Source organism: Leptodactylus fuscus, chromosome 3 (assembly GCF_031893055.1).
Source record: "Leptodactylus fuscus isolate aLepFus1 chromosome 3, aLepFus1.hap2, whole genome shotgun sequence".
In the NCBI taxonomy this organism is placed as follows: Eukaryota; Metazoa; Chordata; class Amphibia; order Anura; family Leptodactylidae; genus Leptodactylus; species Leptodactylus fuscus.
This window is the reverse complement of record NC_134267.1, coordinates 74,638,370-74,658,627: the sequence shown is the minus strand read 5'-3', so window position 1 is coordinate 74,658,627 and position 20,258 is coordinate 74,638,370. Positions and strand designations below refer to the sequence as shown.

Sequence of the window (20,258 nt, the reverse complement as noted above, 5' to 3'; positions counted from 1 at the left end):
CTAGACTTTTTCTTCTTCTGCAAACCTCAGCATTACACTCACCAGAGAGCCGCCTCCTTATTAATAATTAATAAAAAAAAGCCAGTGACAAAAAATACATGTCTAAACTGACAGTATTTTAAGCATCCATAGATTTATTGTACGCCAATAAAGTGGCCCACTCTGACAACGTACACCTCTATATGATGACTGTTCCGAAATAATGCCCATAGGTTGACTACAAGTTTTAATAAAATCCCTCTTGTTGGCATTTCCATAAATAATGAGCATCTCTTTGTATGGTGAAGGGAAAACGATAAACTGGTGTTAGGTTTTAAATGGATGAGAACTAGAGTTGTTTTTGTTGCAATAAGAACAGTAGCGCAGTGGGGAGAAATCTATCAATTCCTGTATGGCAGTTTCTGGCTTGAAGTCTAAAAACTGTTTTTGGGCTATACTGTGCCCTTTTACAGTTTTTTTGGCACCTACTTCATTTTTGTAAAACGAAGTGTGTGCGCCATAACTGGCTGGGACAAAGATGCCATGTCCTGTCAAATTTATTATAATTTGTCAGAGAGAACTGGTGTAAATTATAGTCTACCCAATGGTTGCCTCTGTATATTATAGCCCAGGTTGGTAGCCAGGCTCTTCAGGATCTGCTCCAGCCTGTGAAATCAGATCATGTCCAAAACAATCAGGTTTATTTTTTTGATTTTTATTCTCCTCAGAAAAGGTGGTATGTTGTTTTTAGTTTTATTGTTGCAGTTGAATATCATTTACTTTAAAGGGATTCTACCATTAAAACCTTTTTTGTGGATAAGACGTCGGAATAACCTTTAGAAAGGCTATTTGTCTCTTACCTTTAGACGTGGTCTCCACTGCGCCGTTCCTTAGAAATACCGGTTTTTACCGCTATGCAAATTAGTTCTCTCGCAGTGATGAGGGCAGGCCCCAGCGCTCAAACAGCGATAGGGGCGCCCCCACCGCTGCCAGAGAAGTGTCTCTAGTGATGCCTCCTTCTTCATCTGCAGTGTCATCTTCAATGTATTCTTCCGGCGTAGGCTCGTAATTTCTAGGCTTCGGCCTTGAGCAGACTGCGCAGGTGCACAGGCCATGGAAAAATGGTCGCTTGCACAATATTGGAAAGGTTCTATTCAGTGTCTTGTATTCTCTTATTTCCTGAGCTTTAATATTACAGACTTTCTTATAATTGCCTATGCTATTCATTTGTTGAAACAACAGTGCATATTTAATATATGATGTGGCATGTGTCCCATCATAAATTAAGTGCATCCTCCTGCAACGCATACAAATTATAGTCTTGATAATTCTCCCCCAATAGTTGTATGTATGATGAGATAGCACTGGTATATGGTAAGATATAGTGATGTCCTTTTTATGAGTGGCAGGCGTGTATGGAGTTGTATACCAGAGAAATCCATGCTAATCTACAAGTTGATGGCTAACTTCTGGTTTTCATTTTAATAGCTATGTTGTATAGCTGAAATGCATATCAAACATTTCCTTTTATTATTGCAAGTGAAGAGAAGCCATTCTTATTTTAAAAAAAAATTAAAAAAAAAATCTAGCAACAGCGGAGAATGAAGGGTTGTTCAAGAATTAGATTTCTGTCAGGAGGCTGGGGAAGGTGAAATTTTTTATATTTTTATTTTTTAATAAAACCTACTCTCCTGTCTCCAGCACTCCAGTGGCGCCCTGTGGCTTGTTCCAGCAAAAGTCCTCATTGTAATTGACCACTGAGGTCAATTAGCAGCCTCTGGAAAGGAACCTTGACGTCACTCACATCTGACATCCCGGTTCCTTTCCTGAAGCTGCTGATTGGCTTTAGCAGTCACATGCTGCAAGGATTTCCACTGGAATAAGCCCCCAGACAAAACCGCTAAATAAAAAAACAGTATAAGTTTATAACCATTTTCGGCTTCAGGAATACCTAATGTGCAAGTACTCTTTGACTTGTGTGTGTTCTGGAGAAGGGAGAGTGATTACATTTTTTTAATTTTTTTTTTAGCTGTTTATTGCCTCTCAACTCTATGAACTAGGAAACAAACCACCTTACTCATTCCTTGCTTAAAGTAATACTGTTGTCACTTTTGCTAGTGTTTAGGTGGAGAGGTACGGTGAACATTTTCGTAATATGCTTTATTAACCTATTGTGTTTTTTCTTTTATCCTAACAACGCCATAGCTTAGTGTTGTGAGATCTGTCAGGTACTCACCTTTTATTGCCAGCATTTACAGAAATAGCAAATACCAGGGGGGGGGGGGGGGGGGGGGGGCGGGTTGTTATTGCAAATACTTTGCCAAAACCAGAAGCACTTTTCTTGGTAGTATGAAACTGGAGATGGAGCTTTTTGAAGCAACACTGCCTTTGGCATTTGCTATATCCAGTATAAATTGACAATAGAGAGTGAATTTTGTTAGGGAGAGCTGACAGGTGAATGAATTTTCATTTATGAATTGTAGGAGCAAAGCTATACAGTAAAGGAGGAGAGCATTGTGTTCTTGTATTGATGTACGCTACTGTATGAAGGAGAATTCCACCTTATACTTGAAAGAAAAGTGTGAGACTTTGGGCATCATTAGTAGTTTTTTTGCTTTTTAAATGGATAAATTTGAGGGATTTTTTAGTTTTTTTTTGTGCATTCAAATATTGGCTTATGTTAAATTTTGACACTATTACATCAAAGCAAAGAAGCCATCTTCGAAGCACACTCTATCATTTAGAAACCCTTTTTACAATAAATAGCCTTAAGAAAGGCTATTCTTCTCTTGCCTTTATTATTCTGATCTGCACCGCCATTCCTGAGGAATTCCTTCTTTCTTCCTTATGCAAATGAGTTTTCTCCCAGCACTGGAGGCATCCCCGGTGCTGCTTGAAAATTACAGTGATGGCCTCTGTCTCCTTCACCGCCTCCGCCTTCTTCTCTCACGCTCCTTCTTCTCTGGGTTCAAAAGCTCCAACTGCACATGTCAGTCGGCCATTTTCCTGTGGCCTCTCCCGTTCAGCCGCAGTCGGTGCTTATGAACCCAGAGAAGCAGGAGCGCGAGAGAAGAAGGAAGAAGACATAGCAGTGAAGAAGACACAGGCCGTTGATGGAGAGTTTTCAAGCAGCACTGGGGATGCCCCAAGTGCTGCGAGAAAACTCATTTACATAAGGAAGAAAGAAGATATTTCTAAGGAGCGGTGGCGCAAATCAGAATAAGGTAAGAGAAGAATAGCCTTTCTTAAAGCTATTCCTACGTGAATTTATTGTAAAAAGGGGTTTCTAAATTATAGAATTTATTTATGACTTAAGTTATATTTCCATCTCATATTCATAACCACACTCTTGCATGAGTTATGAAAACGTACAGATTAGACCATCCTGCACTGTTTCTATAACTTTGGAAGTAGCATTAGAGACCTGTTTAACAGTCCCATACATCCTTCCCACCTCAGGGAGCTGAGGTCATTAGATAGGGCTATCCCCATCTTAGTCATGAAAGCCTGAGATGGGAATGACCTTTAAAATATTTTATTGTTTAGAATTTACTTTTATATATACAGTCCTATCTTTTTCTTTATGAACTTTTATTGATCTTTTCCACATGATACTTCCAGTTGTTCCGGGCGTAATGGTACATTGTTTGGTAAAGCCAGTATATTCGTTACAGAATTAAACCATTATCAAAGTTGATATTTCTGTGCTATTCAGTATAACTTTTGTTATGAAAAGTGTTTGACCCTTTAAAGTAATAGAAATAATTTGTATCCACTAACTAAATAACTGTATGACCTTTCCTCATTCTGTAGCCTATAAGTGTCGAGAGTACACGACCCCGCTTCTTTAATTTGCTTCTTAGGTGCATGGACACAATTATGGCTGGAGCAACAAAAAAAGAAAAAAAAAAAAGAGGAATTGTCTTATGAAAACACAAGTTAAATATTATTTCACTTAGCATCTTTTTTCCCCTCTCCTCTTTGCTATCTGCAGCAGACTGCTGTTCCAGCAATCTCTGTTCTAGATTTGGTATGTTCTGTTTTCTTTTCTCTACTCAACATCTTCCTACTCTTCCCTTCTTATAACTCTTAATAATGTTCACATCTTCTGTAGTGGTATATGTGCTGTCTTTGCTTCGTCTTTAGTGTACCGTTATGAGGACAATTCCTTCATGTTTCTTAAAGCATGCCATGCCTGGAAGTAGTTTCACTAGTAGCTCAGTGTCATTATTCTTTCTCTTTCTTACATTTATTTATGTTGTTGTAAATTTTGTTTTATTGTAACTTGGGGACTGGCAATTTTTAGTATTCCTAGTACTAAAGTAAGTTTACTAAGATACTGCCAGCATCTGATCCTATGTAGTTTGAGTGCCAAAGGTTGCCAATCCCTGTTGATAACTTATTATGCATTTTAATGTTTTATGTCAGATCCTTTTTGCTAAAGTCAGATTTTTTTGTTTCTAGAACTGATAAGAAGCCAGTGGCTTTATTCTTCTTTTTTAGGTGATCACAAAATTATTGAAATAAGTATCCCTAATCTGTTGAACTCCTGCCTCCTTTTTGCTACAGTATCTAAAGGTAGTTCTGTTTAAAGTTGATGGTTTCTTGCTTATTCTTTGTGTGTTAATGTAAGGCTCCAAATGTTAATTTCTGGAGAGACCCATATTGCAAATGAATGGAACTCTTGAAAATTTGTCTTCTGCTGCAAAATAAAACTTTGTGAAGTGTTACAAGTTAGAATAGAAGATGCATATCTATATCACATTCATCTGCTTCTATGTCAGAGAGCTACTTTAAAGACTTATTGATGCAAATGAAAGATAGTCTTCCTCTGGCACAGCAGAGCCTTAAAGGGCTTTGCATCTGCATCTTATATATTTGCTTGGAAATTAAGTCATCTGAACACCTGACAGGTGCAGCAGGAGCTTAGAAAGCAGTGGTTACACCTAAGTGCATTACTGGGAATGTATCATCTTTTAGTTAAGCTGTGACATCTATTGTAGTCTACAGTGAATGCAATGATGGGTCAGTGGTATTATCTGTAGTAGAGTTATCGTCAATTGTAATCCTTCTTCTTGTCTTTGATCTAAGTGAAGTTACTACTGCAAAGAAAAACCCCTACAGAAATGGCATTTATCCGTCTATTAAGCTTAGTGGACAGAGTGCAAATACCAGGATATTTTTCTGTATATAAATATAGATCTAGATATTGACATTGAAAATGTAAAAAAAAAAAAACTTTATTAAATATGCTTAACATAAAAAAGCATTGGGGAATTCATAAAGAGTGGTGTATTTTATGCCAGTATTGATGTTCCCTGCTCCAGTACAAGGAGCGCTTAAAGAGGACCTTTCACCACCTCTGCTAGGACCAGCAGTTTTTTTTGTCTAATAGGGGTGCCTTATTCTGGCACAGTTGGAATTTTTTCTCTAGACCCAACCGTTCCCGAGCAATAAATGCTCGTTTTTGGTGCCTCATAAGGTATTTAACATGCAGTGTTATATACTGCTGGAAAGCTGACAGTGCGCTGAATTCAGCGCACTGTCGGCTTTCCCGATCTGTGCCCGGTGTAAAGAGCTTACGGTGCCGGTACCGTAGTGCTCTATGGTCAGAAGGGCGTTTCTGACAGCCAGGGATGCCCTTCTGCCTCGCAGCGCCTATCGCGCTGTGCTGTGGATCCGGGAGGAACGCCTCCTCCCTCTGCTCGCAGTACTCGTCCATAGACGAGCATTATCAGGAGCGGGAGGGGGGAGTTCCTCCCCGCTCCACAGCACAGCGTGATAGGCGCCGCGAGGCAGAAGGGCGTCCCTGGCTAACTGTCAGAAACGCCCTTCTGACCATAGAGCACTACGGTACCGGCACCGTAAGCTCTTTACACCGGGCACAGATCGGGAAGGCCGACAGTGCGCTGAATTCAGCACACTGTCAGCTTTCCAGCAGTATATAACACTGCATGTGCCCAAAAGTGGTGAAAGGTCCTCTTTAAACAACAGGTGTGATTCTGAGTTCTGCTCCATGCCCCTTTTCCTGCTCCTGCCTAACACTGTCTACTTGACAGTACAGAGTCTAAGTAGCATATTGGGCACCAAAACTAACTGCTCTAAAATGGTCAGTCTCCGCTTTGCAGGTTGCCGTCTTCTGCCTGAGAAACTGGATAGTAGACGGAAACCCGGCAAAGTGTCCGCCCGTGTGCCTCTTCTGCTTGTCCACTGTGAAACCGTTTTTTTTTTTTAAACCGGACACAAACTCTGACATGCAGGACTTTGTGTCCGGTTAACAAGAGAAAAAAAAAAAAAAACTTTCGCCGCGGAGAGGCACAAGACACTCACGGGCGCAAGACGCTCACTTCGCAAGCCCATTCAAGTGAATAGGTTTGAAAACTGAGTGCCAGGTTTCCATCTCCTGTCCAGTTTCTCAGGCAGAAGACGTAAACCCACAAAGTGGAGATCGGGCGCACGTGTGTGAATCCGCCCTTAAAGGTTCTTTTTAACACATTAATGATGCAGGCTATTTTGCATGTTCAGGATTCAGCCCTATTTTCCAAGTCTGACATGTCACTTTACTGGGTAATAACTTTGAGATGCTTTGACTTACTCAATTTATTTATTTATTTTTTGGGGGGGCTTTGTACTTCATGTTACGGTAATTTTTTGTTTTCATGAAAAATTGGAAATTTGGTGAAAATCTGGAAAAATATGCAATTTGCAAAATTTTACATATTGTGCTTTTCAGACAGCCATACCACACAGATTAGTTAATAAATATTGTCTGCGAAATCTCTGCTTTATGTTGGAATTCTCTTTTAATCCCCTTTAAATTTACTCTTATTTATAATATAAACTGCTGTTTGGGCACATGGCAGTGTGCCAAAGGAGAGGAGCACTACTGGTCATTTGAAGAGCAAATTTTAATTACCAGTACAATGGAGATTCCCCAGTAACCCCATTTAGGAAATCACTGCTAGAGCAGGAGTAGGCAACTTTCAGCACTCCAGCTATTGTAAAACTACAACTTCCAGCATGCATACTCTGCTGGTTTTGGAACAAGCATGGAAGTGAATAGAGCATGTTGGGAGTTGTAGTTTCACAGCAGTTGGAGTGCCCAACCTTGGTGACCCCTATCCTAGAGGAATTTATCTCTGGAGTAGTGAGTATTTTGACCCCACACTTGTTTCACAAGTGTCTAGCATTGGGCTGTGAAAACGAAGAATAATTTTTCACAGTAAAATGTCAGTTTAGCCTCTCATTTTTTGTTTTTACAAGGGCTAAAGGAGAAACTGATCCCATAATTTGCTGCACATACACATGTGTATGAAAACTGCTGTTTGGGCAAATGGCAGAGAACAGGAGTCAAGGACTGCCATTTAGCTTTTACAGAACAGGGGACTAATAAAATAGTTAAAAAAAAAAAAAAAAAAAAAAAAAAGCTTTAAAAATATATAATAGCTCCAGCACTCATTTCCCCCCTCCTTTATCTGAAAGCAGGAAGCTAGGTCACGTGGTGTAGACACAGGAATAGCTAGATACACAGGCTCGCTCCCTGCACTTAGCCCCTCCTCCCTCCCCCTGAGAGCAGGCAGATACATCACTTGACTTTTGAGCAGATAAGTCAAGGGCTGTGTCAACAATGAATTGGATAAAGTAAGATAGTGGACAAACAAAGCAGTTTTGCTGAAGCAATGTATTTAGGAAAAGTCTTACATTCACATTAACAAGCAGTATAGATAGGATCCTTGTGATGGGACAACCCCTTTAACATTCTGTTAATTAAATGTGCTGCAGTGCCTATCACTGGTACTTACAGGGATGCTCTTAATGTAAATTTGTAAGGTTTTTTGCCTAGGCAAACTAGTTGCTTCTGTGCCTTATCTTTAAAGATCAGGTGCAGAAGCAGCAAGGCATATGCTCTTTCCCAGAATAAAAAATAGTTATATATACAGAGTTATCAAATAGGACCGCTATACCAGGACTAAGTACTGTCACATCAGCTTCTGACCACTATACCAGGACTAAATATTGTCACATCACCCGCTGACCGCTATACCAGGACCAAATACTGTCACATTAGCCACTTACTACCAGATTCTCCTCTGTCCCCATAATACAAATAGCTGTTTTTACTTTATATTGTTCCCCTCCCGACTTCTAAGGGCAGGAGACGAATAGCCTTTGTTAAGGCTATTCTGACATGTGAACTAGAAAAAAAATGATTTTTAATTGTAGAATCACTTTAAAGAGAACCTTTCATGTCCTCAGAGATGTGCGGTATTATATACTGCTAGAAAGCCGACTGAATTCAGTGCTGTGCCAACTTTGCGAGTATTCGCCATGATGGAGATATTGGTGCAGTTAGCTTCGGCACCAATATCATTCCACTGTTGGAAAGGTGAGCCTTCTAGCCTAGCGGCATCACTGGGCGGTAAAAAACGCCCCTCTGATAGTACAAGGCTATGGAAGAGTACAGTCAGGAGGGCGATCCTCACAGCCCAGGAATGACACTGAGCTATAAGACTCGCTCTTCTGAAAAGATATTGCTGCCGAAATTAATGGCACCGATACCTCCAGCACAGGGGCACATACTGTGAAAGCTGGCAGTGCAGTGAATTCAGTGCATTGTCATCTTTCTAGTGGTATATAATACCACCCATCTCTGAGGACATAAAAGGTCTAGGTATAGGACAGCTATGGGACCTGCTCCATAACTTGTAGTTCTTCAATTTGGCCCGGACTTACGGCTGCAAAACAATGGCTGTATGTATGGGGACCATTGAAATATAATAGTCCATAATTTTATCTACAATTGAGGATAAAAAGTACAGTCATGTGCATTACAGTTTAGTAACTCCATGTGCCTCATAGCAATAGCAGTTAACCCCATCATGTCCCTCACATTTAACCCCCTGTGTACTTCACATAAGAGTTATGTGAGAGACCTGGAGGTAATAATAAGTATATTCATTATTAGTACCCCCAAATATCTCACACATCAGTAACCCTTATGTGACGCATACAAGGGTTAATGTGAGGGCATGATGGGGTTAATTGCCATTAATGTGAGGAACATAGAGTTACTAAAACTAAATTAATAACCCCAAATGCCTGACATTAATAGGCAGAGTAAGCTCTCCTTTCCTCTTTCTCTTCTGTGCAGAATGTAATGGCTGGAGCTCAGCAGGGTCTTCTGTATAGGGATAAGCCCCACCTCCTGGGCTCTCCTCACCCTCTCATTGGTGGGCAGAGGACAGCCAGAGAAGGGGGAGGGGGTGAAGCATCCTAAGCGCGCTGAATGGAGCTTCCTCTCTCATAGCTGCAGCTCCTGCGTTGGCTGCTATTAGCCAATGCTGCAGCTACACAGTGCCCTTGTGACATATACTTTCCCTATTTTAAAAGGGAAAGTACTTCACTGACAGGACCCCCCCCATGCCAGCCTTGAGCGTCAGTGTCAGCCGCTGGTACACGGACCGGTGCAACATGGACCGGCGGTTAAGGACCCCTGCCATAGACTATTATAGGGTCTGTATGTTTTCTGCGCGGTGTCCGCATGAATCATGTGGAAAGAAAAGTGCTGCTTGCATGAATCCGTTTATACGACATTAAGCTGGGTATCTTGGGTAGATGTGAGGTAGCCACATGATGTCTTATCTATCTTTTTCAGCTTGCCATGCATGTTTTATTGACAATATTTTTGGGTCACCATGCAGCATAAGTAACCTTTTACCGTTATTCTTTGTCTGTACCGAATTACTATTTATTTATTTATTTTTATGTGTTATAATAAAATAAAGATCCATTTAGGGGAAGAAATGAATCATTTTTGCATTGCCATATTCTGAGAGGCATGACTTTTTTATTTTTGTATTCAGAGTTTAATTGAGGATTTAATTTTTTTTGCAGGATGAGCTGTGATTTTTATTGATACCATTTTGGGTAACTTATTACTTTTAGATCAGTACCCCATATTTTATGAAGTCAGATGGGGAAAAAAAAAGTTACTTCTGGTGTGTACAATGACAGTCAGACCTGGCTAATCAATCCAGGGTGGCTGATGATGTACATGATTGACCAACACATAAGGAGTCAGCCTCATAGACATTAAATGGAGCACAGAGTGTATGCTTAGTTACCAGGGCATTTAAACTCCTCTTCACTGCTATCAATGTATTGATCTGGGAGTTCCAGTATTGTTGTCCTCAGAGATTTAAAAAAATAAAAATAAAAAAAAATCTGTATATGGTCACATTTTTGACTAGATAAAATTACTGGATTTTTTTAATGGCACAGACCTATTCACCATTAAATGGAAAACATTGCTTACTGACTCCTACTGGCAGTTGGGCTCTCACCTGGACCAACATTCTCTCTATCTACCTATCTATCTATCTATCTATCTTGTTTCCGGTAGTCCTTTAAGTTCACCAAGTTTTGCAATGTTAGCAAATGCTGGAAGATAATGTTGGAACAGTAAAGTAATTCTTTTGAACCCTGTGATGAAATTAAATATAGTTTAATATATAGTCAGCATTTTTGGTTCGTGGAAATAAATAACAGTTTATTGGGGAAATTTACGTATTTATGTAAAGTTATATTCCTGGACTATGACGCACCTAGGTTTTAGAGGAGAAAAATAGGGGGAAAAAAATTTCATGCAAAAAATGGTAAAATATTTAATGTATGGGAGTTGTAGTTTTGCAACGGCTGCAAGGCCACATTGATAGGTGACCCTGCAACTGTATGGGGATGCATAGGGCTTTTTTTGTGGGACCAGTACTTTTTAGTTATACCATTTTGGGAAATGTCTATTGCTTAGATCACCTTTTATTTAAATCAGAGGCAAACGGTGAGAATAACACGGCGGTTTTATTTATTTTATTTCTTATTATATTTTTTTTTAAAGGTTTTTTTTTTTTTTCACTATTTTATTAGCCCCACCTAGGGGCTTGAACCTGCAATCATTTGATTGCAAGTCCCATAGACGGCAATACAAGTGTATTGCCGTCTATGGGAGATTCTGTACATTACTATCGCGGCTGGTCATAGACAGGCTGCGATAGTAATATTGCCATGACAGGCCTGGGAGTCTTCATTAGGCTCCCGGCTGTCACCGGAACAGATGGACCTCGCCGCCTGCAATTCTAAAGGTATGGGGCTGGTGGGGACCGGCCCAGGGGATAATTTAAAACTTTGGGGGGGGGGGGACTTTGATGCCTGTGATCTCTGATCACTAGCTCTGGCGTCTCCTTGTTATGGCGAGCGGCTGCCATTACTTACAGACCTGGCATCCTCTATAATAGAAAGGCGGATGCTGGGGAGGATTTTAGCTGCCAGCACAGGTACCGGGGCCTACAGTATTACCACACTCCTGCTGCTGCAGAAAACCAGCAGTGGCATCAAGTACCTTTAGACTATAAGACGCACCCTCATTTTCCTCCGAAATTTTTTGGGGAAAAAGTGCGTCTTATAGTCCGAAAATATGGTAATATCTGACATACCACATATTAATTTGATTGCCCTTCTCTGAACCCTCTCTAGCTCTCTTTTATGAACTGGTGCCTAAAACTGGATGGCATACTCAAGATGCAGTCGCATCAGTGCATTATTGAAGGGTAAAGTACTTCTCTAGAAGCCATGTTTTTCCTAGTACAGCATATCTTGTTGGCATTGGGTACGTTGCACTGGCAATACATACTATAATTTATCAACAATTTCACCCAACTAGTTTGTCTATATGTATTTTTTGTCTATAACATTCCATTTTTTCCCCCAAATTTAGGAAGAAAATGGGGGGTGCGTCTTATAGTCTGAATACATTGCCACACTCATGCCGCCGCTGGCTTCCTGCAGCGGCAGGAGTGGGATGATGCTGCATGCCCCGGGCTTGTATAAGAGGGTGTCCCGGTGGCGCAAACTCATCCCAGCATCTGCCGTGCTATTATGGTGGATGTCAGGTCTGCAAAGATGATGGTGGCCGCTCTACTGCAAAATGGTCACCATAGCTACCTGGTCTCCACTGTAATGTACAGAGTGGACTCTAATCTCAGGCATTACTACCTGTTGTATGTACCGTTTTAGTTGCTCCTGGGCAGTAAGATTGTCTCTGACCAGCTTCAATAGTAATGTATAAAATCTCCCATAGACTAAAATACAGTTGTATAGCAGTCTATGGAACTTGCAATCGAATGATTGCAGGCTCAAGCCCCTTACAGGGGGCTATTCAAATAGTTTAATTTAAAAAAAAAAAAAAAAAAAAAAAAAAGCTGAAAATTACTGTGTCCAAAAATGCCCGGTCTACAAACTTATAAAAATATTTCTCCCATAGTGTGAACATCGTTGCCGGAAATAGAATCAAAAGTGCTGAACTGCCGTTTTTTTCACTGTTTTGCCTCTGATTTGAATAAAGCGTGATCTAAGCAATAGACATTCCCCAAATGGCGTAACTAGAAAGGACACCTGGCCTTGCAAAAAAAAAAAAAAAAAAATACCCTATGCATCCCTGTACAGCTGCAGGGCCACCTGTCAATGTGGCCTTCCATATTCTGCAAAACTACAACGCCCATATATTAAGTATTTTACCACATTTTTTGCTTCAAATTTTTCCCTCCCATTTTCCTCTTCTAAAACCTAGGTGCATCTTATGGTTTGTGCATCTTATAGCCCGAAAAATAGGAAATGTGGGGTTGTATTTTGTGTTGTGGTGGTTTTGTTTATATCTCTACAATCCAGCTTCTTCTCAACTCCTGATCTGACTCAGTCTCCTAGGGGGCGTTCACACTACCGTTGGTGTCAGTTATGAAGGTGTCCGTTTAAAAGAAAAAAACGGACACCTATCATAACGGACATTAACTGACGCCAACTGATGTTAAGGTGTCCGGTTTTTTTAACTGATCCATTTAATGGATCAGTTAAAAAAACAGATACATTAGTATCAGTAAGCATCAGTTGGTGTCCGTTTTTTATACTGTCCATTTTTTTTCCATTTTGCTGTTTATGCTTTCTGAGCATGTGCAGAAAATAAACGGACAGAAAATAACGGACAGTAACTGATGGCCATCAGTTACTGTCCGTTATATTTCCATTGCCCATAGACCTCAATGTAAAAAAATTAAAAAAAACTGACACTTTCAGTTCGTTTTTTTCAAACGGACAAAAAAATCCTGCATGTGTGATGACACAAACGGACAACAGATGAAATCCCATTGAAATGAATGGAAATTGTAACGGACACAGCTAGTGTCCGTTGCTAAAATCTTGAACGGACAGTAGCAACGGACACTGTAGTCGGACACCAACGGTAGTGTGAACGCCCCCTTACAAATGCATCTCAATAAATTTAAAGTATCATGGAAAAGGGTTTTGTTTTTTTTCTTAGTAATACTATTAAAAAGTGAAACACCTATATTATATTGAGTCATTACCAACAGAGTGAACTTTTTCTTGGGGATCCTCCAAACTGAAATCTAATCTGCATAAAAAAAGCAGTTAGCTAAGGAAACCCTTGGACCCCATAGACTATAATAGGGTCTGTGTGGTTTCCACATAAAAAATGCAGAGAGAAGTGCTGCTTGCAGGACATAGGACGTCTTCATGAAGATCGATCTCTCATAGATAAAATTCATGTTGCCAAGCTCAACTTTAGAGAATTGCAGCCTACAGCACTGCTGAGCAGAGCTATGTCTACTCACTGAATTTTAAATCTCCCACCTACTTTGGCCTCGGCTTATATTCGGGTCGGCTTATACTCGAGTATATACGGTAATTCTACACATCATATCTTTTTATATAAGAAATTTATCAAATTCGCTGTAGAACGACAAAAAGAAATAATCCTACTTATCTAGACCAATGTTATTGATCTTTTTTCGTTGTTTGTTTAGAAAGGATAATTACATAAAAAAATGTTAACCGTTTCTAAGCATTAAAAGCAGCTGCAGAGGTCACTTAAAATAATATATATGAAATCTAATATCCCTTATACAAAACAGGGCAATAAGTTATGGGATACCAGAAGCTAAAGGCTGACTGACTTATTGCCCAAAGATCATAATACCTGCCGTACACCACATTTGTTTTTTTTTAGTTTTACAGACCCCCAACTTACTGTGATTATGTTTAACAGGGGGAGGATACTGTTCTTGTTACTCACTCTAAGGCCAATGTACATTAACAAAAAATAAAAAAAATGTTCACATTTGTAATTATGGATTCGCAAAAAGGATTGTAGTAACTGGTTGACTTGAATTGATTAGTCTGTGCCATGACAGGAATATGGCCTACTTTGTCTTGCAGATGGTTTCTGCAGTCCAATGGTTTCTACGGGAACAAGCAAGTGACCATTTCGTGCACAATTGTATTTTGTACCACTTTGGCTCTCCTTTAGAAGGGTTGTGCAGGACTTTGAAAGACATGGCTGTTTTCTTCTTCTCTGGTAGTGATCTGATGTTCGTTGGTCACATGGTAGTACCTCCGCTTCATCCATGTGACCAACCGACCTGATTGCTTCTAGAGAAGAAGAAAGCAGCCAAGTTTTTAAAGTCCTTGCACCAACCTTTTAAGTGGAGCTAAAATGTTGTAAAACGCAATAGCCACTTACTAGTTCCCCATGTGCATCATGTGTTTGTAAATCTAGTTGCTGTTTGTAGTGTTCACCTTCTGCAATGTAGTAAGTGTTCTCCAGCCTCAAATGGAATTTTCGTACTGAATACAATGGTGGAGTACAGAACTGTCAATGCCAGGCAGGTGTGATGAGTGCCAAGGCACTGACATCACTGCAGAAACTGACGTAACTGTGTGTAAGAATTCTTCACAGTATCTCATTTAAGTGAACCAGAGGGTAGGGGTAATACATTTATGATACACAGACTGCCAACCATGAAAGAAAATCAGAAATAATAATCAATCATAGTATGGTGAGGGTGACGTGTGTTTGTCCCCCGCACCCTTGACTTTGTGTCAAGTCACAGCTGCAACGCCATAGTTATACCAGTGACTATACTGAAGCAAGTAGAATCATGGCTTAAAGAACATGTGCCTCTTTCAAGCAAGGATTACATTAAGAATGAGTCCAGTGTTCAATCCATATTACACTGTGTTTATCGTATTGTATGGCACTGAGATGGAGGCCAGGGTCAGATAGCACCAGGCAGAGCTTTTATTTATTTATTTTTTAAAAAAAGTGATTGTGGGAAGCTGAGCAAATCATAGAAAATTCCTTCACATGTCACCAGACACAATCAGAGCTATTCATGAAGAAATAAAGACTTCTCATTAACTGGCCAGGAAAGAGAAGTAATCTTTAGAAGAAATTTGTCATCTGTTTTATTGGATTGAAAATTTTTTTTTAGATGGCTTAATATTTCTATACTTTCCAAAGCTCTTTGCATGTAAATGTGTAACAAGCAGGTAACAGATGACATTTAATTGAGAGTTAGCATTACCCCTAATCATGTTGCTGGCCATTGAATTTTCTTGTGTAACACCATAGAGAAGAAGGCATTTAATAGTTGTACTTTTTCTCCTCCTCCTCCACTATCAGATTATTTTGGAGAGCCTACATTCAGTTTTTAATCTTACTATTTATGTAATTGAATAATTTTGGATTATTTTTACTTTCCTTGGCAATTTTTCTGAGGCCTGGTTCACATATGCGTTCGGGAAGTCCGCTTGGGGACCCCCTCAAACGGAATACCGAATGCATTGACAAGCGGTGAGCAGTGAAAGCACATGGACCTCATAGACTATAATGGGGTCCGTGTGTTTTCTACACAGTGTCCGCACGAGTCATGCAGAGAGTCAAGTAGTTCATGAAGTACTTTTCTCTCTGCATGTTCCATGTGGATACCACATGGAAGAAGTTTAAAATATCCAGTTCTATAATTTATTAAAATATTTCTAGGAGGAATAATAGAAGAATGGCACAGCAAAGGGTTATAACAAAAGATGATCCAGTTTATCTTATTTTGTTCGTGTTTACTGAACTAGATGGAGTGGAGGCAAATTCTCTTTAAAGACCAAGGTTTTCTCTTTATCCAAACCTCTGTGTAGACTATTTTCTCTTTTTTGTTACTACAGTGGCTTGCAAAAGCATTCATACCCCTTAAACTTTTTCACATTTTGTCACCTTACAACCACAAACTTAAATGTATTTTAGTAAGAGTTTAAGTGATAGACCAACACAAAGTAGCAGATAATTGTGAAGTGGAATGAAAATTATACATGGTTATTAGAGATGAGCGAACAGTGTTCTATCGAACACATGTTCGATCGGATATCAGGCTGTTCGATGTGTTCGATTCGAATCGAACATCACGTGACAAACTCCAAAAAAATTTGATTCCCCTCCCACCTTCCCTGGCGCTTTTTTGCACCAATAACAGCGCAGGGGAGGTGGGACAGGAACTACGACACCGGAGGCATCGAAAAAAATCGGAAAAAGTCATTGGCTGCCGAAATCAGGTGACGTCCATTTTAGACGAATAGTGGATTTCAAATCCGGGTCATATGAGAATGTGAACTTTGTGACTAAGAGACAGGGATAGCTGTACAGGCAGGGATAGCTAGGGATAACCTTTATTTAGGTAGGAATGTTATTAAAAATAACTTTTTGGGGCTCTATCGGGTGTGTAATTGTGATTTTTGTGACATAAACTTTTTCCAATAGGATTGCATTGGACAGCGCTGATTGGCCAGAGTACGGAACTCGACCAATCAGCGCTGGCTCTGCTGGAGGAGGCGGAGTCTAAGATCGCTCCACACCAGTCTCCATTCAGGTCCGACCTTAGACTCCGCCTCCTCCGGCAGAGCCAGCGCTGATTGGCCGAAGGCTGGCCAATGCATTCCTATGCGAATGCAGAGACTTAGCAGTGCTGAGCTAGTTCTGCTCAACTACACATCTGATGCACACTCGGCTCTGCTACATCTGATGCACACTCGGCTCTGCTACATCTGATGTAGCAGAGCCGAGTGTGCATCAGATGTAGCAGAGCCGAGTGTGCACACTCGGCTCTGCTACATCTGATGTAGCAGAGCCGAGGGTGCACTAGAACCCCTGTGCAAACTCAGCTCACGCTAATAGAATGCATTGGCCAGCGCTGATTGGCCAATGCATTCTATTAGCCCGATGAAGTAGAGCTGAATGTGTGTGCTAAGCACACACATTCAGCTCTACTTCATCGGGCTAATAGAATGCATTGGCCAGCGCTGATTGGCCAGAGTACGGAATTCGACCAATCAGCGCTGGCTCTGCTGGAGGAGGCGGAGTCTAAGATCGCTCCACACCAGTCTCCATTCAGGTCCGACCTTAGACTCCGCCTCCTCCGGCAGAGCCAGCGCTGATTGGCCGAAGGCTGGCCAATGCATTCCTATGCGAATGCAGAGACTTAGCAGTGCTGAGCCAGTTCTGCTCAACTACACATCTGATGCACACTCGGCTCTGCTACATCAGATGCTACATCAGATGCTACATCAGATGCTACATCAGATGCTACATCAGATGCTACATCAGATGCTACATCAGATGCTACATCAGATGCTACATCAGATGCTACATCAGATGCTACATCAGATGCTACATCAGATGTAGCAGAGCAGAGTGTGCATCAGATGTGTAGTTGAGCAGAACTGGCTCAGCACTGCTAAGTCTCTGCATTCGCATAGGAATGCATTGGCCAGCCTTCGGCCAATCAGCGCTGGCTCTGCCGGAGGAGGCGGAGTCTAAGGTCGGACCTGAATGGAGACTGGTGTGGAGCAATCTTAGACTCCGCCTCCTCCAGCAGAGCCAGCGCTGATTGGTCGAATTCCGTACTCTGGCCAATCAGCGCTGGCCAATGCATTTCTATGGGGAAAAGTTAGCTTGCGAAAATCACAAGCTGACAGGGATTTCCATGAAATAAAGTGACTTTTATGCCCCCAGACATGCTTCCCCTGCTGTCCCAGTGTCATTCCAGGGTGTTGGTATCATTTCCTGGGGTGTCATAGTGGACTTGGTGACCCTCCAGACACGGATTTGGGTTTCCCCCTTAACGAGTATATGTTCCCCATAGACTATAATGGGGTTCGAAACCCGTTCGAACACTCGAACAGTGAGCGGCTGTTCGAATCGAATTTCGAACCTCGAACATTTTAGTGTTCGCTCATCTCTAATGGTTATCAAAATTTTAATGAAATAAAAATCGGAAAAGTTTGACGTACAAAAGTATTCAGCCCCCTTATATCAATACTGTGTAGGTTCACTTTTCACTGCAATTACAGCTGCAAGTCTTTAGGGGTATGTCTCTACCAGTTTGGCACATCTAGAGACTAAAATTTTTGCCCATTCTTGGATGGAGAACGTTTGTGAACAGCAATTTAAATTTCTTGCCACAGATGCTTTATGGGATTTAGGTCTTGACTTTGCTTGGGCCATTCTAATACATGAATAATTATTTGACGTAAACCATTCCGCTGTAGTTCTGGCTGTATGTTTAAGGTTATTGTCTTGCTGGAAGCCTCCAACAGGTTTTCTTTCAGGATTTTTCTGTATTCAGATGTATTTCTCATCATCTCTAACCAGCCTCCCTATCCCTGCTGAAGAAAACTCTCCCCACAGCATGATGCTGCCACCACCATGTGTCACAGTGAGGATGGTGTGTTCAGGGTGATGAGCAGTGTTACTTTTCCACCACATATAGCGCTTTGCATTTAGGCCAAAATGTTCAGCTTTGGTCTCATCTGACTAGAGCACCTTCTTCCAAATATTTGCTATATGGCTTGTGGTAAACTGCAAACGGCACTTCTTATGTCTTTCTTTCAACAATGGTTTTCTTCTTGCCACTCTTCCATAAAGGCCAGATTTGTGGAGTGCACAACTTATAGTTGTCCTGTGGACAGATACTCCCACCTGAGCTGTGGATTTCTGCAGTTCCTCCAGAGTGACCATGGACTTCTTGGCTACTTCTCTGACCAGTGCTCTCCTTGCTCAATCTGTTAGTTTAGGAGGACGGCCATATCTTGGTAGGTTTGCAGTTGTAGAATACTTTTTCCATTTTTGAATGATGGATTGAACAGTACTCTTTGGGATGCACAAAGCTTGGGAAATGTTTTTATAACCTAAGCCTGGTTTAAATTTCTCCACAACTTTATCCTCTGACTTGTCTGGTGAGTTCCTTGTTCTTCATGATGCTGTTTGTTCACTAGTGTTCTCTAACAAACCACTGAGGCCTTTACAGAACAGGTGTATTTATATTGAGTCTAAATTACACACATCTAGGACTCTATTAACTAATCAAGTGACTTATGAAGGCAATTGGTTGCACTGGATTTTATTAAGGGGTATCAGAGTACAGGGAGCTGAATACTTTTGCACGGCACACTTTTCAGATATTTATTGCCTTAAAATTTTTAAAAAACATGTATCATTTCCTTCCACTTCACAAATAATCTGCTGCTTTGTGTTGACCTATTATTTGTAATCTCAATGAAATACATTTAAGTCTGTGGTTGAAAGGTGACAAACTGAAAAAGTTAAAGGGGTATGAATACTTTTGCAAGCCACTGTACTTTTTACATTTTTTATCTTGAACAAATTGCATTCATTTGTTGAATTTTAGTAAATGGATGTGGGATTCTCTGGGACTTCAATATTTATGGTCTATCCTTAGGAAAAACCATTGGTATCTCATCAGTCGGCTTCAATTCTGGGCACCCCAACCGATTAAGATATTTAATGGGACTACAGCCTCCTTATTAGCAGGCACAGTGGCATTCATTTTGTTAGGGCTTATTCACATCACAGGATTCCACGTTTCTAGCCATTGTATTTTCAGCCAGCACACAGCCTCATAGACTAATGGATCTGTTCGCACAATTGTCCATGAAAACAATTCAAGAGAAAAATAGTACATGTTATTTCTTTTCCATTTTCACTGATCTCAATAGACCTATAAGGGATCAGTGAAAACGGATTACCCTCGGGCATGCACAAAAAAAAAAGTACTGTTATGAGAATCAGGTGTAAGTGGCTGTTCTTGGTACTACAAGTAGGTCTGTCCTATTCACTTAAATAGGATGGAGCAGCGTTACAATGCTATTCTTGTTCCTTTTAGATTGCAATCTTACAACCAGAGCCTTTTTTTGTGTTTTTGTTTGTTGATTTGCATTACATTTTTTTAAATGTCAAATGTGAATTATGAAAGTCTTTATTACATTTGCCCTTTTTGGTCTTTGTTGTCCGCAACAATCAATAAGGTTTACTTTAATAACATTTCTTCCAAATGTGACTTTTTGAAATGCTTTTCCTACAGGTGATA

The 20,258-nt window shown here is 40.5% G+C and overlaps 1 protein-coding gene across 11 annotated transcripts in view; it reads left to right on the top strand.

Annotated features, from left to right (window-relative positions):
* AFDN (afadin, adherens junction formation factor) overlaps nt 1-20,258 on the top strand; it is a 185,676-nt gene that overhangs the window by 152,459 nt on the left and 12,959 nt on the right. For 2 of the 11 annotated variants that reach the window (XM_075267740.1, XM_075267739.1), the window contains exon 31: nt 3,974-4,009. The exons of the other annotated variants lie outside the window; for them this stretch is intronic. In XM_075267740.1, the coding sequence (XP_075123841.1) occupies nt 3,974-4,009 (36 nt within the window). The remainder of the gene's footprint in view (nt 1-3,973; nt 4,010-20,258) is intronic. 11 annotated transcript variants of the gene reach the window in all.